The following is a 21,950-nucleotide window of genomic DNA, read 5'->3' as shown; positions in this document are numbered from 1 at the left end:
TGGGGTCACTACTGAGGAGTGAACAGCAGTGGGGTCATTCCTGCAGCCTCAATGGGGTCACTCTTGCAGCCCCACAGCCGAGGGGTCACTCTTGCAGCCCCATTGAAGTCACTCCTGCAGCCCCATTGAAGTCACTCCTGCAGCCCCATTGAGGTCACTCCTGCAGCCCCATTGAGGTCAGTCCTGCAGCCCTCCCTCTGCAAAGGGCCCAGATGGACTCAGGGGTTCAGCTCAGATATGAGGGAGGTTTAGACCAGGAGTTTGGGCAAGGACACAGCCAGCTCCCAGAGCACAGCCCCATTAAACCAGGCTGCAGAGGGTTCTGCAGCATAGAGGGGGCATCAAGAGGCACATGGTTCTTGCCAAACCATCTCCCCGTGCAATTCAAAGCCTGGAGCTCACACCTGGCCAAGGCCCCCGTGCTGTGCCTGTGCTGCTGGGCTGGGACACGAGGCTGGGGCGTTGGGCAGCAGCAGCAGGAACTCAGCTCCCCAGGTGAGGCTGCATTACTGTTTAACTCTGGCAGCCCAGCTCCTCAGTGCCTCCCCATCCCTCCTGCAGCCCATTCCCCTGCCTTCCACCCTTCCACATGCCCCGTGCAGATGAGGCCCAGCATTAATGAGCCATTGCATACAGATGAGCTGGCAGCCAGTGTGACCTGCCACAGCCACACATAAAAGCCAAGGAGGGCCTTGGGCTCTCTTCTCTTGATGCAGGAGCTGCTGGACCCAAGTTCTGTGGGAGTTCCCTGCTCTGGGGGACACAGGCAGCTCCTCTCCCATCTCCCTTCTGCACTGGCTGAGACACAAGGTAAGGGGCATGTTCTACTCCTTCCCTACCATATTTCTCTAGACTGTCCCTTCTGTCTTCTTGCACAAATTTACCATGTCAGGACTACAGCAAGGGAACCAAATTTTTTTTTTCTTTTTTTTTTTGTATGGAATAGGATATGTGGATTCTAGTCTGCCTTGTCACTGGCTCACCTCTCCTTGGGCAGCTCTTTGCCACTTCTCTGCCTCTGTTTCTGCTCCCACTAAGCAGCTACTGAGGAGAACACTGCCAAAAAAATCTCTGCATGTGCTGGAGTCCCCTCAGCCACCGAGTGCAGCTGATGGCAGCTCAGGCACTGCTCCTCTCTGGGAATGCTGAGTGCATTTCTGACAGTGCCACGAGGCTAGAGGGGCTTTCAGCCTCAGCTCTGTGAAAAACTGGGCTGGGATAAGCTCAGGGCATGTTAGATTTGTGTGGGAGCTGCCAGCACTGCTGTTTAACCCTGGGTTAGCAGCAGCCACCTGGGCTTCAGAGTGAAACTCCAGAGTAACCGCAGGGCTAATTAAGTGTGTGTAAGTGGACAGTTAATGAGCATCAGCCCAGGGTTTCCGCAGCCCTACCTGAGCTGGGAGGTGTTTCAGTTCCCCAGAAGCAACAGCTCAGAGCACAAGTCCCCCCAGCTCAGCTGCAGAAGATGCTCAGAGCTCTAGGAACAAGGTTCTCAAAACTTCTAAAGTTAAAAAAAGTAACCACCCTTAAATTCTCTTCCATTTTGGGCATGACAACGTGTAGTGCATGGTTCACTTCCTTAATCTCACAGTCAATTGCTTTTCTCATCCCCTATAAACATCAGCAGGGAAAGAGAAAAATCTGCATATGTGTTAGTAATAAATTTAAAAATCAGGGCATACCACTTAAGGGTTGACTTGTCAGAAAATGGTAATTAAAAGTGTTCCAGCTGACAGTGCTGCTTTAATGAATTATTAGTAATGTTCTCAGAGAACATTTGATGAAAGACACTATAAGAGCTCTTGCTTAAACAAACCAATTTTCTGCACCATGCAACTTCAGTGCACAAGAGGGGAAAATGTCACCTATAGAATCACAAAAATAACCAGGTAATGGTTTGAATGATCACAGAGGAACAAGTGGCCATTCCTACTCAGCCTTTATTTCCTATAGCACAGCCTTTTTCCATAAGTGCTGATCTGAGAGCTGCCACTCAGGAGTTAAACTCTGTCCCAAAAGCCCAAAGAGGTGCAGTGTGAGAACTTCTCACAGTTGCAGGTGTTCTCCATGCACAGAGCAGTGTCCTTGGGACAGGCACAGAGCCTTTGATTCCATGTCCCTGGGATGGGCACAGAGCCTTTGGCCCCAGGTCCCTGGGACGGGCACAGAGCCTTTGGTTCCATGTCCGTGGGATGGGCACAGAGCCTGTGGCACAGGGAATGTCCCTGGGACGGGCACAGAGCCTTTGGTTCCATGTCCCTGGGATGGGCACAGAGCCTTTGGTTCCATGTCCCTGGGATGGGCACAGAGCCTTTGGTTCCATGTCCCTGGGACGGGCACAGAGCCTGTGGCACAGGGAATGTCCCTGGGATGGGCACAGAGCCTTTGGCCCCAGGTCCCTGGGATGGGCACAGAGCCTGTGGCACAGGGAATGTCCCTGGGATGGGCATAGAGCCTGTGGCACAGGGAATGTCCCTGGGATGGGCATAGAGCCTTTGGTTCCATGTCCCTGGGATGGGCACAGAGCCTTTGGTTCCATGTCCCTGATCACAGCTGGGGCTGCTGGAGCCCTCCAGGCTCTGCCTGGCAGAGTCCAGGGGAGCTGGACAAAGCAGCACAGAGCACCTGAGTGAGGAGCTGGATGCAGAGGGCATGGAACTCCAGGGATGGGCTCTCTGAGTACCTCAGTCCATTGTCCAGTGGCTCTTTGTGCCTTTTACTGCTTGGCATCTGCTGCAGCTCCTGCAGGAGGTCCTTGCTTCCAGAGAGAGCCTAGACTGGCCAGAAGACATTGAGGGGAGAGCATGTGGAGACTTGGAAACACAGCCCTGCTTGTTGGGAGCGTTGTGTGGAGTGGGGAAGGATGAGGGCAAAGGGCACTAAGCCTTAATCATGGATTTGTGCTTGGATGTGAAGGAACGGTGGGAGGTGGGGGAAGGAGACTCCCATGCTTCATTTTCTTGCCATGGGGTTCTTGCTGGGTTTCAGCTCCATCCAGATTTGTTGTTTGTCCTCGACAGGAGAAATGTAAGAGTGCAGCTCTGGGAATTCACCTCTCTGGCAGAAGCCCTGTGGACCCAGCCCAGCACTGGTGAGCAGCACATCCAGGGGAACAGTGGGGTTATAGCAGGGGTGGCGGTGGGAAAGCCCTTCCCAAGAGGAGTTCAGAGCTCCAGAGGGCTGCTCTGGGCTCAGCAGCTCACCTCAGCCCCCTGTGACCAAGGCACATCCCTAAATCTTTGGATTAGAGCAGGAATGAGGGCAGTTTGACACAGGAGCTTCCCCTTCCCAGCCAGGCTGCCCCAGGAGTGCCTGCTGTGTGTGCCCTGGGCACAAAATCCCAAAGCTGCACCACACACCCTGCCTGGAGTGCAGCTCAGCCTGCCCACAGAGAAAAGGAGCTTTAGAGCTCAGTCCCGGGCTCTGGGTGCCCCATCAGGAGTCCTGTCCCCAGAGCAGGAGCTGGGAGCAGCCTGGGGCTGATGAGGGCTCACCCTCCCTGCTGAGCTTCCCTCAGGTAAGGGTCTGTTCCCTCCTTGCTTTGCCCAGGGTAGAGGTTTGAAATGCCTGGGGTTTGGTGGGGAGGAAAGCAGGGCAGGCACATGGGAACCTGTTTCCTCTGCAGCATTCCATGAGAAAGGCAAAGGACTTTAACAAACCCTCCCAGCCAGGGTGTGCTGTGGGCAGAGCTGTGCACAGGGGACCCCAGAACAGGCAACAAACTGCCAGGTACTGCTCAAAGCCTGGGAATGCCCATCCCAAAGGGAAAACCAGGCAGTTCTACAAATGTGCATCACAGGGCAGAGCTGCTGGGACCTGAATGACCAGCCTGTGTGTGGAGGTTTGTTAATATCCAGAGAGTCCCTCTCACTTCCCTTTCTTGTTTAAATCTGGGGGCTGTGTCTAATCTTGTCACCCTGGGTGAGAGGAGACACCATGAAGAGCAGCTCCTCCAGCCTCAAATTTAAACTGACCTCTGGTGCCTCTCTTAAATGAGCTGCCTGGGCTCTTCAAACGTTTGAAGGGGTAAAGTGAGGTGAGAGTAAATCCTTCATGGGTTTTACACCACTTTAGTAGAACTTTGGAAAGCTCAAATAATGTCTGAGGTTTGCTGCATAATTGAATCCTACATAAAGTGGCACAACTGATACAAGATTTTTAAAAGCTCATTAATGGCTGGGGTCAGAGCTTCAGTTTTGGAAGTAATTTAGTTCCAGGTTCAACTTAGGTACTTAACAGAAGCAAAAACTTAAAATAGGAATCTTGGTACCTAGAACTGCTTGTGTAGCTGAGATCTGGGGAAGTTTGAAACAATTCACTTTGAAATGCCCGTTTGTGAGAGCTGAGAGGAATTCTGAGGCACCAGAGTCACTTGAATGAGTTCCCTCAGGTTGGTGGAATGAATCACCACCACAGAAAATTCCATCCAGATTTAAGCTCCTAAATGAGTGGGAAGGATGTGAGATGCCTGGACAGGTTAAGCTGTTTTTCCCTGGAAATGAAACAGTAAAGGGAGTCCAAGAGGTCAACACTGCTCTCACTTTTCTGTCTGGTTCTGTCTGGAACATAAGGACCTCCTGCAGGAACTGCATTAGGTGCTGAAAAACAAGAGGCAGAAAGAGCCACTGGGCACTTGGTGATGGTGTAATTTAAATACAAAGCCTTGCACAGTGTGGGAGCTCATCATAAATCCAAACTTAAGACTTTAATTTGCAAAAGGATCTGCAAATCAGCTTTATATTTGTCCCCCTCCAAAAGCCATTGTATATTCCCTCTGTTTCACTCCTTGCTGAGAATATTGAGATATTATACTCTCAGAACTTTTTTCCCTTCACAGATAATAAACAGGTGCCTGCCAATATAGCAATGGGGCATCTCTTGAGAGTCTCCTAAAATCTGTGCTCCATTCCAACTCTGACTACAGCAAGCTGATGCTGTTACCAGCCCACAGCTCCACACTCAAAACTTTGCAGTCACTGAACTTATCCCCCCAACCCCCTCCTTCCTCTTCCATCTTACGAGCAGATGGGGAAACAGGCACAAAGAGGAGAATATTTGTCCCATAATACACAAAAGAAGTGGGAAGTTGAGAACTCAGCTCAGCTGGACTCTGGGAATGCTTTATCACTTGACTGCACTTCCTAGGTCCTGCAGCCAAAAGCCATTTGATTAGAACAGATCAGTTGGGTTTTGGGTTAAGACAGAATCTGCTCCCTAAGTTTACTCCTTGCTGTGAAATAGCAAGGAATGAATGCACTTGAATGCTGGTCTCTGACCTTGGTAATAAGTTGATTTAATTGGATTTGATTTTTCAAATGTAACATCTCAAGTCAGCCATAAAGTCTGGAATTAGCATAGCACATCTCGGCACAGGAGAGATTTTCAAGCGGCAGAAGGAGATGAAGTCCGTGCCCAATGAATTTCAAATTACACTGAGGATGAACTCAGCCATATGCATGTCAAACCCAAATTGGGCAGGCTCTGAGTGCAGCAGGCAGCACAGTTATTAATGGCTTACATTTGCTATTAGGAATGCAGAGTAGCTGCTTTGCACCCAGTTTGTTCTGACGTCTCCTCACATCAATGACCCATGTGACGGGTCAATAATTCACTCCCTGCACTCTGCAAGCCAAGAATGTCTTGCAAGTCAATTACACTCCTAGAAATAATTAGGAGCACAAAAGTAACTGGAGGATGGGGATAGAAAAAGCCTTGCTGGTGAAATATTGCAAATCCCAGGCAAAGCAGAGTGTTCCTGCCTTTAGATCTGCAGCTCGTGCTCCCCAGCACCTTCAAGGGCACTGAGCATGCCCTGACAGCAGGAAATGGCCTGAAAAGGGGCAATTTGCAGTGCCAGTATTTCAGGCAATAATCAGGTTCCCGTGTAACTAAAAGCTATTTTCTTTCTGCAGGAGATGTATGAAAAAGTAGGACATTAGGCAAATAGCTGCCTGCTGAGATCTGAGCCTCAAAATTGTTCCTGAAATTTGTTTAGCTTCCATGGCATTAAACTGTAATAAATCCCGGGAACATTTTAACCAATCTGCTGGGCACAAGCAGACTCTAATCCAGATGGACAAAATCTGCTTCATCAGACCCTGTATGAAAGAGCACAAAATGCCTTTACCAGCTCTGGGTTCAGCTGGGAAGTTCTGAAGCCAGGTTCTCCCAGCCTAAGCCTTGGGCTGAGCCTAAAGGCCGCAGCAGGGGCTGAGGCTGTGCTGTTCATCCCTGGGATCTGGGCTGTTATCCACACCTTGGGGAGGCAGCCAGGGAGAGCTGAGGGATGGAAATTGCTGAGGTGAGATTGGAATGGATGTTGTTGAAAGTCTTGGGAATCAGGGGCAGGACAAAACCCATCAGTCCCAGTGTGGAGCAGCTGTGATGGGCAGGAATCCTCCTGGTGCCTGGTGTGTGGCTGGGCAGCCTGGGCTGGTTCAAGGTGGAGCATCAGTCTGCAGCAGCTCAGGAGAGCAGGGCCAGGCAGCAAAAGGGGAGCAGGGAAAATCTCCAGGGAGTGCCTGATGTGCTTCAGTGTCAGCTCAGCTTGTACCATGGGCAGCCAAAGGAATTCACAGGGCAGAAAACCTGTATTATCCAAAGGAAAAGTGCATCTGTGCAGGAATGCAACAAATCCTTTCCCTTCTGAGCAATTCTGTGGCATCACCAGAGGTTTCTTTGCTTTCTGGAGGTACAGGGAGAATTAAGAGGCTGCATTGTCCCCCCTGATCCTCCCATTCCCTGTGGTGCCACTGTGGCCCAGCTGACTTTGACTGCAGATATCAGGGAGGGCCTTCATGCTTCTGAGGTAAGAAGTGAGTTCAGAAGCTGAAGTCCAAAATGTCTATTAATGCAGAGCAAGTCTGGAGTGATGTTCCTTTCAACACATCTGCTGGGAAACTCCTGAACGAGAGGCAGGACACACTGAGAGGAGCCTGGCACATGAGCATGAAGCTCAGGGTCTGTCACTACTCCTGTCTGAGAGACACTGATCCCACACACAGAAATTCAGGAAACAAGGACAACTCAACTGCAAAACAAAGCCAGATCCAAGCAACAGCAGAGCCAGGGACAGACAGAACAGTAGCAGAAGAACTAAGAGTAGAAAAGCCCTGTGTAAATGATGTATTTGTGGGATTTACTTTGAAAGTACTGTTATTTAAAGAAGGGGATGTGCAGTGCTAAGTCATGAGCACAGAACTCAGGCTGCAGTGCAGCCTTTAATCCCTGGCAGGTGAGACAGGCAGAGCTGGGAAATGCTTCACACACAGTGCAGTGCTGTGAATGATCCAAGGGAAGAGTTCCACACACACTTTGATCTTGAGAGAAAGCCTCCCTCACTTTGGTCTGTGTTTACATGAGGAAAGGGATAAAATGTGAAAGAACTGCCTTCTGTGGGAAACAAATCACAATAAATTCTATTTATAGCACAGCAGTGCTCCTGAAAAGTCCCAGAATCCCTGACAGTTGCCCAGGGATCCCTGCAGTTCCTACTGAGGCTGCTGCAGTACTCTAAAGGGCAGGGCAGAGGTGCTGAGCACTAAAACAGCACCTGCTGAAACCCCAGCCTCAGCCCTAAAATAGCCTCAACTTGCATGTAAAGTAGAGAAATGATTGTGATTTCCTTTGCAGACAGGGACCAGGAGTTAGAGAGAGATGGAAACATGTGAGCACACAGAGTCAGGGCCTCAGCTCAGCACCTGCTGTTTCCAGGCCAGTGCATCCTGCCATGACCATCTCAGGGGCTGGGCAGTGCAGCTCCCACCCATCCCATCCTGCTGTACATCCCCAGGTCTTTCCTCTCCAACCCTGCTGTCTGGGAGCTGCTCAGGGGCTGCCATTCCCACTGGAAACCTGGCACAGCAGGCTTTGAGTCTGGCTGATCCAGAGCAGTGTGACAGGCCTCTGTGCCCTGCTCGGGCTCCTGGCACCCAGCCAGGCTGCACAGGGGGAGTTGGGAAACCAAAGTCACCTTGGTGAGCACCAAAGGCTGGAACTGCAGCCTCAGGTGAGGAGAGTGCTCTTCACATTCCATGAGAACATTCCCTGCCTGGCTGGGGTTTTCCCTGGCACTGTGAGCAGGGCAGAGATGGCAGCAGAGCAGAGACCCCAGGGTGGCAGGCACACCACCAGGGCTACCAGCAGCTCTTTGTACCCCAAAACCTCAGAGCAGCCCTTCCTGCTGCAGTCCCACACAGGACTGGGCTTTCTTTGCCCTTCCCTTGGCTCCCACCAAACCCTGCCCTGAGGATCAGTGTGGTGTGGCAGGGCCAGCCAGGCCCTTGGTGTGCTCTGAGTGCCCTTCCCACGTCCTTGCTCCAGAGCTGGAACTGCTCTCTGGGCCACTATGGGGGGACTCTGTCCCTCAGCATTTGCTGTGTGGTTTCTGTCCTTGGGCAGAGCCCACACAGAGGGGCTGCAATGCTCCCTGTGTGCCCTGAGGGAGCAGAGCCCATTCCCCACCCTCTGAAGTGACCCAGAGGGGCTTCAATGCTCCTTGTGTACCCTGAGGGAGCAGAGCCCTTTCCCCACCCTCTGAAGTGACCCAGAGGGGCTTCAATGCTCTCCTGTGCCCTGAGGGAGCAGAGCCCATTCCCAACCCACTGAGGTGACCCAGAGGGGCTTCAATGCTCTCCTGTGCCCTTTTCCCACCTCTGAGGTGACCAGTGCTGAGTTCTCTGCTCTCACCCCAGCACTGGGCCTGGCTGAGCCAGCAGCACAGCAGTATCTGATAAACCCACAGCACTTTGGGAAGGAAGCCTGGATGGGGGCAGAGCTTTCATCAGAGAAATCCTCCAGCACTTTGGGAAGGAAGCCTGGACAGGGGCAGAGCTTTCACCTGCCGGGCAGTGCTGGGTGCTGAGCGATCTGAGGGCAGAGCAGGGTCAGCCCTGGCCCTGCTCACAGGTGCCTCTGCCTTGGCAGTCTGTCCCTGCTGTGTCCCCAGCCCCAGCTGCCTCTGGGCTCTGCAGCAGCTGTGACTGACACCTGACATTGCCAGCCTGCAGAAACACCACGAGAGTTAATGATTCAACACTTAAGTGCTCAGCAAAGAACACCAGCATGGGCAATGTGCACAACTGGCTCACATGACTCTGCCCCTTTCCCCTGTGGCTTTTTGGGGGTGTTTGTGCAGCATTTGCCTTCCAGCCTCGCTGCTGAGGGTTCACTGCATTCAGATCAATCCCACATGTCCAGGTGAGAGCCCATTTCCTTCTGCCCTTCTCGCACATTCACGGGGCAGTGCCTTTGTCTGGCAACACAGAGCAGGAGCAGCCACACAAAACCTGCCTTTCTCCATGAAACATTTCAGCTAAAAGCAAAAGCCTTTATGTTCAAGGCTCCTCAGCCCATCAAAATCAATTGTCTTAAAGTAGAACAGAAATCTAGTGCAAGATTGAGGGTGAGTTAAATCCCTTTTTATTTCTTTCTCGTGCAACCCCAACATGTCACACTCAACCCTACCGCAATGAGAATTATTTATGGGGATTTTTTTGGCCAAATTAAAAATCCCAAAAGATAGAATTTGCTTGAGAAATTCTTTATTCTAAACAGCAATTTCCTACTAAAACCTGAGTATTTTCAGTGGAAACATTTTTGTCTGAAAATAGAAATGAGAAATCCTGCTGGAGAAACAGCTCAGCTCCCAGTATTGTGTGTGCAGAGGCAACATCCCAGCGTGGCTGCACCTGAGCTGGTGCCTGGGAACTCCCTATCCCAGCAGAAGGAGCAACCATGGAACCAACCTGGCACTGCAAAAATACCCAATTCTGATGTTTGCCCTGGTGCCTGGGAAGGGAATGTTGCTGAAAGCTGGCAGATGGTTTTGTGCAGCCAGAGGGGTTTCCAAGGGCCAGGACAGGAGGAAATTCTGCTTCTGCTCCTCTCCCAAACCCTTCCCAGGTTTGTGTATGGGATGTGTCCTTTGCTCTCAGTCTGCTGGAGCCTTTAGCTCTCCCCCAGCAAATGCAGCCCTGGATTAATTTCTGTGCAACACTAATTACAGAATTGTTAATTGCTAACAGTGACAGTAATGTCTTTATTGCTGTAAATCCTTTATTTATACATCTGAGGTAAATATTTTAACCTTTGAGGACCCCAAACACTCCTAAGCTTTCAGAAAACAAGATTTGCTTGAGTCCCCAGTGCTGCAGTGCCTGTTCTTTCATTTATTCACTGCCCTGTGTTCCCATGAGGGAATTATTTCTTCCCTTCAGATCTAGGGGGGTGGAACTGCAGCCCCTCCTTTCAAACCATGTGTACAGGACACAGCATGGGTGGAATTAGTGACTGTTATCACAGAAATATGATGGAAGTGGCGCCAAGGGGCACCCAAGTCACACTGGGGCTGCTCAGCAGCAGCACATCAGCCCCAAATCCTACAGAACAGGTGCCAGGCTCAGTGAGAAGGTCTCATGTAAGGCAGAGGGGCAGAGCCCCCTGGCAGGGCAGGGCAGGGCAGGGCAGCATTTCTGGGGTGCCTGAGTCCCCTGAGGAACCAACTGCTCCTGTGGAGTCCCTGCATCCCACAGGTGTCAGAACTGGCAGGGTTCTGCTCCACAGAGTCAGGCCATGAGCAGAGGAAGGGAGGGGACAGTCCATGTCCTGGCCTGGCTGGGCCAGTCCTGCTTCCTGCAGCTCTGAGACCTCTCCCTTCTCCCTGCTCACACAGAGCTGTGTGCTCCCACAGAAATCTGGGCTGGGACACGCCTCTTCCAAGGATATTCCATTTTCCCAGGGGATATTATGGATTATGCCCCCAGGTGTCCCCCTGCCTGTCCTGATGGAAAAGGGTAGCCCAGAGAGCTCACAGTAATTCTGTTCAGCAGGAGAGAGGGCAAGGCAGGGGATAAGATCCTGTGGGGCATCCACTTGAAATTCCACTTGGGCTTTAGGCAAATGCAGTCACTGGGCTGGAGCTGTGACAAGGCTCCAGCTTAGCTCTGAGCCGGATGGAAGGATCACATTTCCCACATGGAGCTGGCATGTCAGGCGACACTCTGAGGCACAGCCACACTGCTCAGAGCTCCAACTGCTGCCAAGGATAAATATTCCATGGTGGCACTGCCAGGGCCAAGAAGGAACCTTGCCAGTGCCAGCAGGTCTGGTCCCTTGGCAGATGTGTCCCTCAGGATGCTCAGAGGATGGTTCCAATCAGGTTCTCTACAGACAGACCCCAAGGCCAACTGGCTGCTGCAGGCACCTTAGATTTTCTTCCACTCCCAATTGATTCAGCTTTCTGTGGCAGTCCTTTATTCTGATTTTGATATAAGCAACAAGACAGAATGGTGCAACTGCTATCCCATCCCAGCAGGCCCATTCCTGGTGTATCCCATCCCAGCAGGCCCATTCCTGGTGTATCCCATCCCAATAGCCCAAATCCTGCTCCATCCCATCCCAACAGGCCCATTCCTTCTCTCCATCCCATCCCATCCCATCCCATCCCATCCCATCCCATCCCATCCCAGCCCATCCCATCCTGCCCCATTCCTGCCCTGCCCAGGGCAGCTGGCACAGGGCAGAGGAGCTCTCCTCCCCAAAGGGCTCAGCAGTGGAGCAGCCAGCAGATAACACCATGAGAGTAAGTGTTAGAGTTTGCTATTCTAATAAAAATGGATTTGATAAGGTATTAGGAATTGGATATTTCCCGTACTTTGTTCAGAGAAAGTTCAACAAAAAGAAAAACACAGAAAGGACTGAAAGAAGATCTGAGTTTTGCAAAGAACTGAACAGGACTGAAAAAAAAATAATCCTTTAACTCTGTATCCCCTTTCTTCTAGCTAAGCTGCTTAGAACTTCCTCTGAATCCCTAACAAAGATGTTTCCAGGCAGGCTGCGGGCTCAGGAGCTGCTCTGTCTCCCCCTAATGATCCCTGGTGCCAGCCTGGCTCCCTCACCCTCTGCTGCAGGGAGGGAAGGAGTCTGGAGCCACAGACACCAAACTGAGGGACAGAGCAGGAGATGGAACCTTGCTCTTATCAGGCCCCCATCAAACATTCAACACCTTTTCCTTCCTCCCCCCTCTGATCTCCTCAAGGGCTGCACGTGGCTGGGATTAAAGCCAAATCCCTGCACTAAAACTTACCCAAGGAACAATTGAATGTCGTTATCCCCCATGTCCATACTTTTCAGAACAGACCAGCTGAAAGGAAGCAAGGGCAAAGAGAAGCACTCAGTAACATTCCTGAGGGAGCAGAGGAGCTCCAGCTGCTCAGACCTGCCAGGTTTGGTGTCACCCACCTGCAGGGCTGCAGAGAGCAGGCAGAAATACAGGGAACAGCTCAGATATTTGGGGTGGAGGCACTGCTGGAGTGCTGGGAAAGCTGAGAATGGAAACATGGAACTTTTTCCTTCCTCTGGTGATCACTGGGAAACACAAGACTGGGCCAGGGAAGAGGAACCTCCTTGTTTCCACAGCTAACCTTGACAGGTCGTGTTTGTTCCTGGGGTTTTTATTGGTGAATGTGCCCCCGTTGGGGAACTGAGCAGGGCACCCTCTGTAAACACTCCATGCCTGGGGACAGCAGCATTCCCTGAGTCCCACAACACAGAATTCCACACAGACAGCACTGCCCTGTTTACTTGGGCCCAACAGGAAACATATCCTGGTAAACATTAGCTAGCAGGTAGTCAGGCACCTTTGCTGATTTGAATTAACAGGCTTTTAATTGCTGTATTATATAACTTTATATAATCTCCTCCAGACAGTTGGTGATATGCTCACAGCATGCTTATCCAGGAGGGAATTTTTCTCCTGCCGAAGCAAATCAACACATTTCAGCTGTGTGTGGGGGCAAAGGATTTGTTGAAAGGAGAATTCCTTTGTCAACCTGCCTGAAGAGAGGTGTAATTCTTCTGCCTCTTTGATCTGCTCCAGGGTAGCTTAAGCAGGGCTTGTAAAGGAGCCTCAGAAGGGGCCATGGATAATTTAAAGAGGCAGGAGAAGACTGGTGGAGTTGGGGACCTGTTTTCAAGGATCCAGGCTGAGCATCTTGTTCTCAGCTCTTCTGTGGCTGTTATCTGTTCAGCTGCATGTCCAGATCCTCACCCAAATTCCAGGAGGTGTCAGTGGAGGCTGGATCAGAGCTGTGACAGTAATTTGTCATCACCCCTGCTGTGAGGACACGGGCAGATCAGAAACCAGAATTCCTGCAGATTTCTCCCCTGCACACCCATTCCCTGAGGTCAGGAGCCCCTCTATGCCTAAGGAGTGCAAGTGCAGCTCATTATGTACAAGGTGAGGCATCCCAGAATTTCACCCTGCCATTCTGGTAAAGCCAATGTTCACATTCCTGCAGAAAATGAACACAAGGGCCAGCTGAAGTTGGGTGCTTTTGCACAGTAAGCCTAAACCCTGGAAAATTTCTTGGACTAATGTGTTGCACAGGAATCTTTTATTTCTGTTCAAAATATGCATTAACATGGACATATTAAAAATGCATCAGGAAAATAAAACTTGAGAAATGCTCAGGAAAGTGTGACCTCATTCCCCTTTCCTTGAATACAGGCTTAAAGTTTAACCTCTGTCAGCTCCATATGCAACCAATAAATTCAACAGCAAAAGGGTGAAAAGGTACAGTACAAAGTGACCTTCATTTCTTTCTTTTATTGAGCAGGGGAGGAAGGTGATTCAGTCCAAGTGCAGAAAGAAGGCAGGTGTAAGAGACATAGAAATGAGTTTATTCTTAGGGCTGCTGATACTAACAAGGACATTAAATAATAGAATTACTTCTGACTGTACAAAATGCAATTATTTTGTACTTAGACTCCATCCTTGATCATTTAATATTTTCTCTTTGCTCCTGATTGACCCCTGTGAAGATGTTTTCTGGTGCCTGTAACTGGGTCCAGTGGGAGGATTTCTGCTTTGGCCAGCTGAGACATCAGGCAGCTTCTCTAAGTTAATATTGCAGGGTAAAGGGACCTTGCCAAGCAGCAATTCTTGACTTCATAAAGCTGTTGTGGTGGCAAGGGCACCCTCAGAGGGGGCACTTGGAGTCCCTGTGTCAGCCGTACAACTGGCACACAGTTTAAATAGCTGCATTTAAATGAGACAAATTTCACAAGAAACTCCCTCCAGTGTCTAACAACTCACTTGGGATTATCCTCATTTTGGATACATGAAATTAGAGTTTAGGTGAGGTAAACAGCTCTTGCCACAAATACTTAAGCATGTGAAATCAAGCAAAACTTGGGCAGTGCACTTGCCACCAATTTGAGCCCAAGCATTTTGTTGCTGACCAAAAGGAAGCCTGGGTGGGCTGGTGATAGGAGGCAGGGTTTGAGATAAGGGTGTAGCATCTTTAGCTTGCTCTAAAAATGTCTAAAAATTGTTTTACTGTCCCTCCCTATTGGGAAGGTAAAGTAACAGAAACACAAAACCCTCAACATCTCCTCGTTCCAGGTGCACTCGCAGCTCTCCCAAAGGAAGCATCCCCTGGCAGCTGCAGGAACCCAAACCCTCACTCTGTGTGGCTGGGGATTCTCCTCCTCAGACACCCAGCAGGCCCAGAACAGCCCTGTGTGAGTCAGCACTGGGAATATTTTCCCCTCAAGTTCTTTCTTTGTTTGGAAGCTGCAGCATTTTGCCCCAGGACACATGATCACAGCACACAGCTCATTCAGGCACTCAGAAGGATTTTGTTCAACACAAGCAAGAGAAAAAGGCACACATGGGTCCAGGGCAGGCTCACTGTGCACTAATCCAACATCCTCTCTGGCAATCAAACACATTTTATGCTTCAAGGGTGATAAACTCAGAAATCGATCATTTCTGAAAACACTCCTAAGTTTTGGGTCAAAATCAGGCCTAGGATGGCCCAGGAACAGCCCAGGCAGTGTCTGGCTCTGCAGTGCATCAGCCTCTCCCCACACCTGTGTATCTGAGGAGCTCCAACACTGGTATTTTTCAGACGTAGAGTGATCCAAATTCCAGTCTGAACACATCTGTAGCATTTTCTCCATCAATGACTCTTATTCCCTGGGCCTCTTGTTAACATGGTTGGACATACAGGACAAAATAAGAGGGACAGAGAGATACACTTTCCTTTAAAGCATCAGGTTCAGAAATCCATTCTTAGTCTTAGCATCACCTTTGTGGTGATCAAACACCCAAATTCTCTTGCTGGAGTTTCATATTTTCTTTTGTTCTCACTTAATAATCCTCTTTGAGATGCTTGTGTGATTCCAGGATCTGAATTTCACACCTCCAAACCCATCTCTAACAATGCTAAAAATAACTGTTTGTCTGCCTTAATTATGCCTTCTGCATCTGCTCCCCTTTGTCCCTAAATTTCCTATCCACATTTCATCCAGGGTCTCCTAATGTCAAGATACACAGAAAACTGCATCAACAGACCAGGATTCATCTCCTGAAAGGCAGAGAGGTCTCCAAACCCAGCAGTTTTCCCCACACATGCCCATGATGGAGTTATAGCTGCTCCAGGCTTCACTTACACAACCGAGCACAGGACAATCTTAACACTTGACTGCTCAGAGTTTATTGAGCAAGCCTAAATGATTGGGTTTTGCTGGAATGCTCCTTAGGCAAGGAACTCTTGAGTTTCCTCCCCAGCTCACTGGAACTCTTCCCCACCAACTGTGGGGAAATATGCAAATTATATAACTTTGATCTAATCAAGGGCCCGTGTCGGAGTTTTCCCTGGCTGCAGGCAGAGGTTAAACCCTCCTGGTGGTTGTTTCTCGCCCTGCAGAGCCCCGTCAGCAGCAGTTGGGGATGTTCAGCTACCTCCGGGAGCGCTTCAGCAGCCGCCTCCGGGAGCGCAGCCGGCGCCGCGCCAGGCTCGTCTCCAAGGATGGCAGGTGCAACATCGAGTTTGGCAACGTGGAGCAGTCCAGGTTTGTCTTCCTGATCGACATATGGACAACCATCCTGGACCTCAGGTGGAGGTACAAGATGACCATCTTCATCTCGGCCTTCCTGGGCAGCTGGTTCCTGTTTGGGCTGCTCTGGTACGTCGTGGCCTACATCCACAAAGACCTGCCCGAGTTCAACCCCTCCATCAACCACACCCCCTGCGTGGAGAACATCAACGGCCTCACCTCAGCCTTCCTCTTCTCCCTGGAGACCCAGGTGACCATCGGGTATGGCTTCAGGTGTGTCACGGAGCAGTGTGCCACTGCCATCTTCCTGCTCATCTTCCAGTCCATCCTGGGCGTCATCATCAACTCCTTCATGTGTGGGGCCATCCTGGCCAAGATCTCCAGGTCCAAAAACCGGGCCAAGACCATCACGTTCAGCAAGAACGCTGTCATCAGCAAGCGTGGGGGGAAGCTCTGCCTCCTGATCCGCGTGGCCAACCTCCGCAAGAGCCTGCTGATCGGGAGCCACATCTACGGGAAGCTGCTGAGGACCACCATCACCCCCGAGGGGGAGACCATCATCCTGGACCAGGTCAACATCGAGTTCGTGGTGGACGCCGGCAACGAGAATCTCTTCTTCATCTCGCCCCTCACCATTTACCACATCATAGACAAGAACAGCCCCTTCTTCCACATGGCAGCAGAAACCCTCCTGCAGCAGGACTTTGAGCTGGTGGTGTTCTTGGATGGCACCGTGGAGGCCACCAGTGCCACCTGCCAGGTGAGGACGTCCTACATCCCCGAGGAGGTGCTCTGGGGGTACCGCTTCGCTCCCATCGTGTCCAAGACCAAAGAAGGGAAATACAGAGTGGACTTCCAGAACTTCAGCAAGACAGTGGCCGTGGAGACTCCCCACTGTGCCTTCTGCCTCTACAATGAGAAGGAAGCCAAAGCCAAAGAGAAGAAAGGTTATGACAATCCTGGCTTTGTCTTGTCTGAAGTCAATGAAACCAGCGACACAAAAATGTAGTGCCAGGTGTTCGTGGGGCTGAGTTTTCAGAGAGAATTCAGTCTTGAGAGGATTAATAAATAATCAGTAAAACAAAACAGAAAGGCAGGTTTGGGTTTGCTCTAACCCAGCATTTGTTTCCTCAAAAGCCTCCAATCAAAGAGGAGCAGAATACCAGTGATCACTATTTAACTACACTATATATATTTCATAGAATTTATATTTTTATATCCATGGGACATTTAATGAAGCTGCTATGTTGGAGTGTCCAACTCACTGAAGTTTTCAGAGGTGTGCAAAGGTGTTTAAAAGCCTGAAAAGATGGAAAGAAATTTTAGGACAATTAAGATACACAGCTGCTGGAAGGAGAACGTGAAAAGGTGAAACAGAAGGCAAAGTTAAAGAAACCTAAAGGACTTAGGAGCCAAAACCTCAAAAAATTTTCTGGTTGCCAAAGTCCTCTACGAAAACAGAGTCTCTGGCTCTTGAACTTGAGCACCTTGGAATGTTCTGGAACAATTCCTTCCCTCTTTCTTTGGGACTGGTACAGCTGCAGGACAGAGCAGTAAGGGATGGGACAAGCCTAGGAAATAGAGAAGGCAGAGCTTGGGCCAAGCTGCTGCATCTCCAACTCCAAAATGTGACTTCTCCCCTCTGAAAGCCTTTGACTCCTTTCAGGGAAAAAGCCAAATGGAAATGATAACTGAAAACCCAAGGAGAAGCAGAGACCCACTCTGGGACAAAAGGAATTTTGCAGCTTATTCCCAGCTATCCCAGCCTTCAGCTGCTCTTCACTGCCCCAGGAGCTGCCTGGATGGGGAATAGGGAACCATTCGAAGACAATTCTCCAGAAAGGTGGGGAGATGGAGAACACATTCATTCCTTCACACCTGGCAGAAAGCCCTCCAGTGGGAGAAGAGAGGAAATTCCCGCCTCTGGATGTATCCTTCCAAAAAATCCCCAATGCAAACAGAGATTATCTTCCCCTTTGAAGCACAAAGCTCCTGTTCAAACAAAAACAGAGCCCAGGAGCCTCCTACCAACATTTGACTTCAGATTTGGTTCCAAACTGTTCATCCCCCCACAACCAAATGTGCATCCTTACAGGAAACAACTCCTGCTCAGTGGGCGCTGAGGAGTGCTGAACATTTTCTGGGGCTGATTTTTGACATAAATGCAACAAGAAGCTTCAACACCTTTTTAGTGAATTTCTACTTCCTCACAGTCAGGGTTTTTCACCCCAATTCATTGTTACTGAGAGTCCTAGTGGCAGACCAAAGAGATTTTGGGAACTCTTCCCAGTGATGTAACTCAACTCATCAATTTTCAATGCTGTGGTAAAATGGAAATCCTGTTAAAAGCTGCTAGACTAAGTGGTTTCATAAGACGGGGAGATTTCAGCAGGTCAGATGATGACAAGAGAAAGCTGTGCTGCCAATGAGCACAGTGTGAGTATGGAAATCAAACTCTGGGAACCAGGAGTGTTCAGGTCCTAGTGCCAGTGTAGTGTGAGCTCCTCTCTTGGCTCAGAACAAATCACTCTGCTCTGTATCTCCAATTGCCATCTGTACCACGGGACACAAACACTGACATTGCACAGAGAGCAATGCTATGAACAGTTCTGTCACTAAAGCACTTTAAAAGCCAATTCTCAGCTGTGTCACTCTTTCCTCTGTGCACCACTGTCACACCCTTCTCCACTCTGGGTGGAAAGGTCAGCACACAAAGTTCTGCTCTCACCACACATCAGAGCTACCAACAGTGGCTGCACCAGGGCCAGAACTGAGCAGGGAGAACAGGAGTGAGACCTTTGAGGTAACTCACAGATACTGCCTGATATTCTCATTGTGCTGCACTGCAACTTTGCAAACCAACAGGGTAAAAAATACTCTACAGTCCCAATCACCACAGCACCTTAGTGCCCCTCATATAATCAGCCTGGAAGGGCAGTTTTGATCCCCCAAAACAAACATCAAGAAATCAGTGGTCATGTACAGAAATCTCAGAGGGAGCAGGGAAGTGAAATGACATGTCCAGAGTCCCAGAGTGGTCTGAACCAAAGGCTGCTCCATCCTTCCAGAGCTGCTGCTGCATTTCCTCCCAGGGCTTCCTGTGCAGTTCCCTGGGTGCAATGTCTCCAGAAAGTGGCACTTCAGGGCTCAAGGCTCATAACCCTCTTACCCCTGGGAGAGGAGATGCATCAAGATGCCTTTAATAGAAGCAGAAAAAGTGTCCCCACTGGACAAAAACAGCAAATCCATTTGAAAGGTCAAACCCAGCTGTGCAATGAGGAGTCAGGGAAAATTCCTATTTAAGTACTGGTTTGGGATGTTAGTGCTAGTGGGGAAAAGAAATCAAATGCTCTGCATGCCTGCCCAAGAGGTGGTGCACACCTCTAAAGCCTGGAGGGTCCCTAAACAATGCACTTCAGGTACTGCCCCTGGAAAGGCTCCTCAAAATCCTAAACCTCAATGTTCTTCTGACCTGTGATGGAACCTTTTGCTCTGTCCCTGCAGTGTGAGCATGAGGAGGTGTTGCTCCATTTCTAGAAGCATGGAGTGCTCCCACAGCTCAAAGAGAAAACACCTGATCCCCTCTGGGGTGGTTACCTGTGCTGAGAAAACACCTGATTCCCTGTGGGGTGGTTACCTGTGCTGAGAAAACACCTGATTCCCTGTGGCGTGGTTACCTGTGCTGAGAAAACACCTGATTCCCTGTGGCGTGGTTACCTGTGCTGAGATGTGACCCCCACCTGATTCCCTGTGGGGTGTTACCTGTGCTGAGAAAACACCTGATCCCCTGTGGGGTGTTACCTGTGCTGATATCTGACCCTCACCTGATCCCCTGTGGGGTGGCTGCCTGTGCTGATATCTGACCCTCACCTGATCCCCTGTGGGGTGGCTGTCTGTGCTCCCTGTGCTGACAGCCCCACCTGCCTTGGAGCCTGCAGCACAGGGAGCTGCACCAGGGCAAGGGTGATTGTTCTTTTGTGTATTTTTGTGTCACTGGAAGGGATCCAGGAGCAGAGGAGATTCGAGGGGATGGATCCAAAGCCGACAGAGCTGTCAGGCTCCCTTGGAGCAGGATGATGCTGGGAGCTGGCTGGGAATCCCAGAGTGAGCCTCCCGTGGTTGTCACCCCAGGAAGGCCTGGCAGCCCCACAGCAGCAGCAGCAGATAGAGCTGAGGCTGAGCCCAGCAGCAGCACAACAATGAGTGGAATTTCCTCTGGCTGTCCAGGGAGAGCAGTTTGTCACCCTGCAGATAAAGGCCTGGTCAGGAAGGAGGTTATCGGGGACAGGCCCCTCAGGACACGCTCCAGAGAAAAGCTATTTTGGGGGCTGTCACCCCTGCTGCCATTAAAAGAAAGTTCAGTTAAGAGGATGAAAATAAACTTAATCTTGCTGAGCAGAAGTGGCTGGAGGGAACCACAGAGCTGATTCTGGGAGACAAAGGCCGGGCTCCTCACCCTGGCAGGGCTTCACTCCCCCAGCTCTGCCCAGGTCCTGCTCCCTCGGGTGCCCTCCTGCCTTTGGGGCTCCCCGTGGAGCTGACAGCCTGCTCCATACCCTGCAAAGGCCTCAGGAGAAAGGCCTGCCCTTCAGGGCAACAAACCACACCATTCCTGCTGGATTAAGGCCTGAAGGATTTCACTGGGAAAGCCAAGCAGCCAGGCTTGGGAATAATGTGTCTGCACTAAACTTAATTTATCTTCTCATTTCACAAACAACATGTTTCTTCTACTGTATTTATTTTAAACACTCATTCAAGCTGTGCATAATATTTCAGTCATTTTGAAATAGATTTACCCTCCTGCTGGCAAATGAATAAGGCATCCTGCTGACTGCTGGAGAAAGGGCCATGAATTAAAATAACTGCTTTTGGTAAACTGACATGTGCTGGTTTGCTGTCTGTCTGCACACATGCTCAGGGAGGAGCTGGTGAAAAGACACCTCTAAATAATAATAACAACAATAATAACAACAAAAGCCCCTGGCACACGGTTCAGATGCTCCCACTGACTTGCACTGCTGGATTGTGGCAGGCACTGCTCACAGGCTGCCACAGAATGCCTGCATAGTTCCTGCCTGGACACAATTCCCTGAAACTCTGCTGCTCACCCCAAACCAGCCAGCAGCAAGCAAGGACACAAGTGGTGGCAGCTGAGGTGTCCCTTCCCCTTCCCCCTCCCAGGCAAACCCTTGGGAATTCTGCTGGGAGCAGCCAGGATCCCCTGCCTTGACCCATGGTCGTGGTGCTGACCCAGCTCCTGCTCCCCACAGGGGCAGAGACAAAACAGCACCAGGCCAGGAATGTGAGCAAAGAGGGAAAATGTGCAAGTTCCTAAAACCTCTGGTGAATTCTCCTGCTGCAGCCTGGGGAACCTCTGACAGCACCAGCACTGGCCCTAAATCACATTTAACCCTGTGACAGCATCAGTGGAGCAGGGGTGAGGAAGGCTGAAGCTCTCTCCATGGAAGCTCAAACAGACACAAAAGAGAATTCCTGAGGACAGGCTGACATTCCTGTGGTGGAAACATCTGCCTGGGGACACTTTCACTTGAACAAACTCAGTGCTGCACATAAATTCATAAATTCTGCCTGCTGAGGGGAGGTGGATGAGCGAGGGGAGGCTGGAGACGGGACAGACTCACTTGCTGTCTCCTTTTTTACACTGCTGGCCAAATTTAAGCAAAAAAAAAAAAAAAGCATTAAAGCCTCACTCTCCTGGGCAACCACATCCCAAGCAGCTGTGCAAAATCACCAGGTTCATTTTTTGTGACAGCCCAGCGTGGAGACAGGCTGGGATGCTGGGGAGCACAGGGATGTTGGGAGCACAGGTGTCACTCGTGCACCGGGGTCGGGGCAGGAACAGGCGAGAGGTAGGATGGTAGAAAAGGCAAAGAAGGCTTTATTCAGAAGAACCACAGTTTTTATAGAGTGGTACAATAGATTCTATTCTATTGGCTAACTAACAGAAACATCTTTCTCACGCACTGTCCTTGAGAGGAACAGAAAAATAAAGTAGAAAAACAGCACCTGCAAATTGTTTATAGTCAACAACTTATCACATCTTTCCAGCTCTCTATATCTTCTCACAAGCTGCTGTGAGAAACGCT

At 50.2% G+C, this 21,950-nt stretch overlaps 1 protein-coding gene across 1 annotated transcript; it reads left to right on the top strand.

Annotated features, from left to right (window-relative positions):
* The first annotated feature begins 661 nt into the window (after positions 1 to 661).
* KCNJ1 (potassium inwardly rectifying channel subfamily J member 1) lies at positions 662 to 20,723 on the top strand. The gene is made up of 3 exons (XM_063178522.1): positions 662 to 810; positions 3,021 to 3,091; positions 15,714 to 20,723. Exon 3 carries the CDS (start codon positions 15,737 to 15,739, stop codon positions 16,850 to 16,852), a length of 1,116 nt encoding a protein of 371 aa, XP_063034592.1. The 5' UTR covers positions 662 to 810; positions 3,021 to 3,091; positions 15,714 to 15,736; the 3' UTR covers positions 16,853 to 20,723.
* Positions 20,724 to 21,950: the final 1,227 nt, after the last annotated feature.

Source organism: Melospiza melodia, chromosome 29 (genome assembly GCF_035770615.1).
Source record: "Melospiza melodia melodia isolate bMelMel2 chromosome 29, bMelMel2.pri, whole genome shotgun sequence".
Taxonomy (NCBI): domain Eukaryota; kingdom Metazoa; phylum Chordata; class Aves; order Passeriformes; family Passerellidae; genus Melospiza; species Melospiza melodia.
The sequence above is the reverse complement of the archived record's forward strand: the minus strand, read 5'-3'. Positions and strand labels throughout refer to the sequence as shown.

What these genes read in the sequence shown, in the direction of transcription:
- KCNJ1 (XM_063178522.1), top strand. Translation starts at nt 15,737, where the DNA reads ATGTTCAGCTACCTCCGGGAGCGCTTCAGCAGCCGCCTCCGGGAGCGC.